This window comes from Setaria italica, chromosome IX (assembly GCF_000263155.2).
Source record: "Setaria italica strain Yugu1 chromosome IX, Setaria_italica_v2.0, whole genome shotgun sequence".
NCBI lineage: Eukaryota > Viridiplantae > Streptophyta > Magnoliopsida > Poales > Poaceae > Setaria > Setaria italica.
The window spans coordinates 57,189,011-57,195,460 of record NC_028458.1 but is presented as its reverse complement, the minus strand read 5'-3'; the positions used below and the strand labels follow the sequence as shown (position 1 = coordinate 57,195,460).

General features: G+C 46.6%; 1 protein-coding gene across 1 annotated transcript; it reads right to left on the bottom strand.

The window, feature by feature from the left end:
* On the bottom strand, positions 1-4,571 carry LOC101755009 (dolichyl-diphosphooligosaccharide--protein glycosyltransferase subunit 1A). The gene is made up of 10 exons (XM_004985809.4): positions 4,324-4,571; positions 4,171-4,215; positions 2,808-3,436; positions 2,557-2,704; positions 2,298-2,474; positions 1,988-2,056; positions 1,818-1,907; positions 1,442-1,600; positions 594-818; positions 1-409 (listed from the first exon to the last, which is right to left on the bottom strand). Exons 1-10 carry the CDS (start codon positions 4,441-4,443, stop codon positions 218-220), a joined length of 1,854 nt encoding a protein of 617 aa, XP_004985866.1. The 5' UTR covers positions 4,444-4,571; the 3' UTR covers positions 1-217.
* Between the last annotated feature and the right edge of the window lie 1,879 nt (positions 4,572-6,450).

Sequence of the window (6,450 nt, the reverse complement as noted above, 5' to 3'; positions counted from 1 at the left end):
TTCAGTCCAAAAGATGAAGGTTCCCTGTGATATTGCTATCAAATGCAAAATTTAGTCAGCTCCAGAATGATTACAGTGATTATCATGTTACATGGTCATTGCAATTTCCAGGACTCAACTGGGAAACTGGATGGTTACCGACACAATCTCAGAGTACTAGATTTCAACATCGGGATGAACCCAGCAAAACAGTCTAATCGCTATGGCGCAGATTTGCTCAAATCTCACTAATGTACTCTAGAAGAGATTCGACCTCCTGCCTCAGGGCAGCAATTTTCTGCTGCTGCAAAGCAATCCTGTTCTCTACATCTTGCCCACGCAGCTTCTTCTCAAAGCTGTCGACAACGGTGGAATGCCTTGTCATGAGTTTCTCCTGCATCTCTCTCTCCTTTGTGATCAAGTCCTCTACCTGCATCAGCCAAAGCAAATAGTAACCAAAATGAAAGATTTGCAGTAAATGTAGATGCAGAAAGGAAGTTCTGATTCAGGTTGCTTAGACATGGCAAGATACATAGTATCAAAACCAGTTTCTTGACTTGGTTTCTTCATGTTCCGGAAATGCGAAAAATAGTTGGTTAATAATAATAACTGACCTTTGGCCATATCTGATAAGACTGGGGAGATGACTGTAGAGATGTCAACAATGGCTTCAGCTCTTTCCATAGCTCCTTAAACTGTGCATCAGCAGCTTTACGAGCAGCCTTGCAAGACTGGACGTCCCCAGTCCTTGACAAATCACGCAATGAGGCCTCCAGTTTATCATGAACTGCCAAGCATTGCTCAAAGAGACCCTGGATTTTCTGAACAGTGGCTTGCACCTGCACCACAAAGCATGAAATAGCCAGTAGAAATTAGTACTGCAGAAAATAACAGGCAGTTTCCATGAGATCAAAATCATAACACTAGCTTGTACTGCAGTAATTCAACACTTATTTTACAGAACTCTTGTCACTTATGTCTTCAGTTCTTAACCTAACACTGGATCATGGGCTCCCATGCAAGATCCAAAATGCGTTAGTGGAAGTAGAATATACAGTTAATTATTATTTGAGGACATCCAACTATCCAAGGACATGCTTCCTAGTAAAATATATCCTACCATAAGTAATTTCAGTCACACTTTTGATATGTAAAGCGACAATAGAGAGAGAAAATGATTCACCACTTCATGGTTAATATTAATGTTTTGCAGATCATGAACATACCCCACCTACAAAGTATGCATTCAAAAAGTACATTCAAAACCCTGTTTAATTTGGTTTCTACTAATCATCAGTACTATGCATCCAGTGCTCCATGGTGAATGAGACACATCATATAAGTATAGTAAAAGTCTAAAAGATGTCAAAAAAGGGAAACAATTACAGGCAGATATAAAACAGTTTTCAGCAAGCCCATTTACTCCTGACATATATGTTCGATATGTTAAATAATTGTGTACCTCATCCCATTGTAGCTTGGCCAAGTAAGAAGGAGAGCTCTTGGAAATTGACATATCAGTGCGCATGTAAACAATGCAGGCCACAAACAGGAGGAAGAAACCAGTAATAAGCATCAACGGCTCTCGGAGCAAGGATATATTGTTGAATTTGTAGTAAACCTGCATATTGCAAAGGAATCTTTAAATAAACAAACAATCTAACTCCCTAAAAGGAGCTCAAGTAAGCCTTTTATACAGCAGCTTAGTGCTGTTACATGTGTTGAGAACCAATACATCTCTTCTGATTATTTGTTTGAACTAACTGTTTAGCCCAAATTCCCTTTCACAAAAACCATAGTACAAACAAAGTACTCGATAATTAAAACTGACAACAAACCTGGAAATACAAATTATGCTCTGGAATAACATCAGGCTTCTCCAAGACAACAACTGGCCTTCCAACAATGTCAAGGTGTGAATACTTCACCTGAACCACAAATTACTACTGTCAGAAACAATGAATTGAATCAGCTATTTAGCTCCCTACATCATACAGTGCGAAATCACCTCCTGCCACTGCTTTGTTGGAAAGGGAGCTGAAACTTCGATATCCTTTGACCCTTCAGGTAGAACAACCTGTCCAACAACAGAGATACTTACAAGGGAAAAACACAGATAATGCAATCACTACGAGGCGTAGAATATTATTCCTGTAATTCGCATTCCTACTATAAGGCTCAGACAACTAAAAAATATATAAAGGCTGTGGTTTTAGAATGAATACCAACACATGATGGTCGCATAATCTGCAATTTTGCCTAGCAGGTTTAAACTAGCAAAATGAAATTTACTTGTTTGATGCACATCCATGACATACCTTAACGATAAGCTTTTCAATGAGAATTTCCTCCATTGGAGAACCAAATGTGATATTGAGAAACCTCTTTCCATCAGAATAGAAAACAAAGTCTTGAAGCGGTAAACCATAACCAACAGTAAAGGTTGTTTGCCACCCACCAAACAATGGAAACCTTGGTTCAATTTCCAGATGGGTCTGAAATACAAAAGCCTGATCTGTGAAACTATACTGAAAGTGGCGTAGAAACCTTGATGACTGAGATAGCTAACAAGATTACCTTCTTAGAATCACTCCACAAATGTGATGTCGAAATATTACCGATCTCATCTCTGTAATAAATAGAGTGGGCCCTTGGAGGCAGTCTCGCAATAAGATTCCTAAAAGATGAAACACCTCTTACGTAAGGTCTAGACTGATAATCGATCCTGCAAAGGGGGACAGATAATAAGTTACTTCTGAACATATCTGTCTCCAGTTACAAGTTAAGCTATTTAAAAACGGCAATCAGAACTTAGAAAGGTGAATAACCTGGAAAATTCACCCTTGAGTTTGGCACCACCATGGGCAATGTTGTAGTGTTCAGTAATCTGTACATTTCCCCAGTGAGATATCTCAATCTCCCTTATAACTTCCTTCGCGACTGCAAAAGGATTGTTGTTCTCAAAGTGCACGATCACAGGCAAGTAGGAAAACGGGGGAAGATCTTCAAATTGTCCATATTTCAGTTCTGAATCCACAAGTTTTGCGCTTGGATGCCTTGTGTATGATTCAACCCTTCCACCAGGCAATCTGATAGTAAGTGTCTGTACCTTAACAGGGTAAGGCGATAGATAGTGAGCACTATCCTGATAGACAACAAGTTGTGCTTCAGCTTGAGTGATTTCTTCTGGAAAGGGTTGAAGAGAGTGTGTGAATACAGTCAGGACATCCAAGTGTAGAGTCTTTCCCTTTCCCAAAGGTTTGGGTAACAATGCAGAAAAGAATGTTAGCTCTGGGGGAGCTCCAGAAGGCTCAACAACTTCAATTGGCAGAATAGTACTTGGACCCTTCACTTTTCCTTCAGTTCCAAATGCTCTTATAGCTGCTAAGTTCTTCGCTTGGATATTGGGAAAGGATAGTAAAACTTGAGAGACAGGGTCCGGTCCAACATTTTCGACCTAAACAAAATGGAAAGTATGTAGGTGGTAAGCTTTGTTGTAACAGCAGGATTCCAACAATATTACACATGCATGAGCAAATATTCCAACTAGATGTGAGCACTTGCAAGAGAGATGTTATTATTACTATAACGGAAAACAGAAGACTTCCACGGAAAGTTAAGGATTTTAAGACTAGTAGCATACAGTGAAAGGGATAAAACATGCTACAAATATGGATGCTATACATAAAACAGAATTCAACAAGCGTCATTATAATTTGGTTTAGAAAATATATGGCTAATTTGTGGGGCAGAGAATTGCGCGTGCCAAAATTTTGACATTAGTAATTTGGGCAGTGGTAAATAGACCAGCAGTCAGGAATTGAGACATGATTTTAGGACTGATATGACAATACAGTGAAACAGGCCAACCCGCTTCAAATATGAAAAATGGATGTCTATACATAAACCTGAGTTCAAGAAGCATCATCCAATAGAAATTGGTTCAAAACAGGCTGGCCAGGTTTCGTGGAACAGAATAATTGGGCATGTCTAAATTTTGACAGCAGCAATTTGCAAATGACTTGGTACAGGATTCACTCAGTGTACTGCTAGCTTCATCGACCATAGCAGCATTCCAATCAAGCTGATTAGGCAATACTGACATATTTCAAACTACTACGGAGATGGGGAGCTCAACATGCTGGAGCAATTCATACGAAAACACGAGATAAACAGAGCCGAGCAGCACACCTTGAGGGAAGCGAGGACGCGAACGATATGCGAAGTCAGATCAACCTGCAAGGAGAGAAGCAAAACCCGCGCAGCGTTAGATCCGAGAGCGCTGAGGCGGGGAGAGACATGGGAGCTGGGCCCCGAGATCTGGGGAGCGAGGACTGTACTGACCCTGCGATCTGCCTTGGAGATGACGAGATCGGCGCGGGCGGTGGAGGCGAGGACGGCGACGAGGACGACGAGGAGGAGGGTGGTGGTGGCGCGGCGGAGAGGCGGCAGCGGAGTCGCCATCTTCCCGCGGCCAGATCGCGTCGGGGAGTTTGGCTTCCCGGCCAGATCGAGGGAGAGGTGCTTAAAACCCTCGGGGGTGCGTGTGTGCGCCTGCCTGCCTGCCAAGAGGAGACGCTGCGCCAGCGGCCGGCCGGGTCAGGGTCAGTCGTTTCGGGGTTTTGCTCCGGTTTTTGGTGCGATCTCGACCTGTTTTGCTCCGGCGCTGGCGAGTGGCTGTGGCAGTTGGTTCGGTTTCTGGTCGTGTCAACGTGGAGCAGGAGTTTTGGATAGATTTTGCACAATATTTAGTGTCCTATAGATTTATCATAAAAACATTAATATTGTATCAATTGTTTAGGGACATTTGTTTAAAAAAAAATGTTCCACGGATTGGAGCATTGTGATCAATGATGGTAACTATAAACACACTTCTGATTTCTTTAGATTTGAGTTTTATGCATGTCCATATATTATAATGACTAGCAGAAATACACGTGCGTTGCTACGGGTTTTTATTTGCTCTCACAATCCGACCAGACCCCGACCCCTACCCATGGCCGCACCGCTCGCACAAGCGAGCGCCGCTACCACGGCCCCACTTCGCCCTGCTCCCGCCATCCGGTTAGTCCCGCGCCTATCCTTTCCCACTTCGATCCTCCCTGCCGGCTCCTCGGGGTCCAGGTTGGGCCCGTGATGTAGCGGCCTGTTATCCTTCCACCGCTCCCTCTCCGATCCTCGCCGCCGGCTCCTCGGGGTCCAGATCGGGCCCATGATGTAGCGGGCTGTTATCCTTCCACCGTTGGAAGCGGGCAGTGATCGCTACTCTGTAAAGCCAACCTCACACTATTCCTGCCACTTCAGGTCCAGTGAAGCCCGAGCTTTTGCTGGGGCCGCACAGACCACTACCAACTTGGAACGGGCAGGGCCAGCAAAGACACACCACAGGCCCAAGCCCAGAGTCCGCACCAAACATCCACACCACCTTAATGCCCCCACTTGGGTTACAAGCACACGCAACCGAGCTCGGTGAGGATGGCTCACGAGGACGAACATTTAAGCTGGCGCGGTGTTGCTTCGTATGGCGAGGTGGTACTAATATAAGGAATAGGAAAATTTCACAGTGGTCTCATGTGCACTTCGAACAAAGACGGCCCGCCGGCAAACTAATGGCCCAAACTCGTGCTACATTCGCGCGTCCTATGCGGCGGCATGTGCGAGCCCTGCTCGCAGCGGCAACTCAGTACTCATGGCCTGGCAGCAGCCGAAGCGGCCCCGTACTCAAAACTAGCTCGCGCTTGACTCATGCGGCGGCCCAGCGCTTAAGGCTGCTTGGCATGGTAGCGGCCCACGTTAGCGGCCTGCCAGCGCGCTAGGCGGCCAGTGCTGGCCCAACTGACGCAAGGCCAAAATGGCCCAGCTGCCTAAGCTAAAGCATGTGAAAACGCCCCAGCGCACGCGCTTCCTCCTGGCTCGTGTGAGCCAAAATGGCACCTGGCCCGCCAGCTAAAAGCGGCCCAGCGCACAACTCGCCACAGCTTAATATATTGTGGCCCGGCAGCCAATGGTTGGGCCGCTGCGCGCGCAATCTGCCTGGGCTCGGAGCTCATTTAAGCCGGCTGCTTAATCTGAGCCATTGATCGTCATCCGACGGTCGGGCTCATGTTTCGGTGGAACAAAAACTCCCGAGCACCGGCTCCCCTGAAACCCTAGGCCATTTCCGCCCTGTTCAACCGCAGCTCTCCGCCGCAACTGCGTTGTTGGTCTCCTCTCCTCACCTCCGCTCTTCTGCACCCGTGCAGATCTGTCGCCGCCCTGCCTGGTTCCGCTGCGGGTCCTCTCGCCGACACCGGCGTGCGACCGAGTCGCGCGCAGCTCCGTCGAGGGGCTCCGCTGCAGGCTTATGGCGGGCATGACGGCGCAGTGGAGGCTCCGGCGAGGTTGGCGTCGCCCACGGTCTATCACTAGCCAAGGCGTGCCGCCGGGGTGGTCTTATGGTGGGCAGTGAATAGTGGCGGAGGTGGTGGCCCT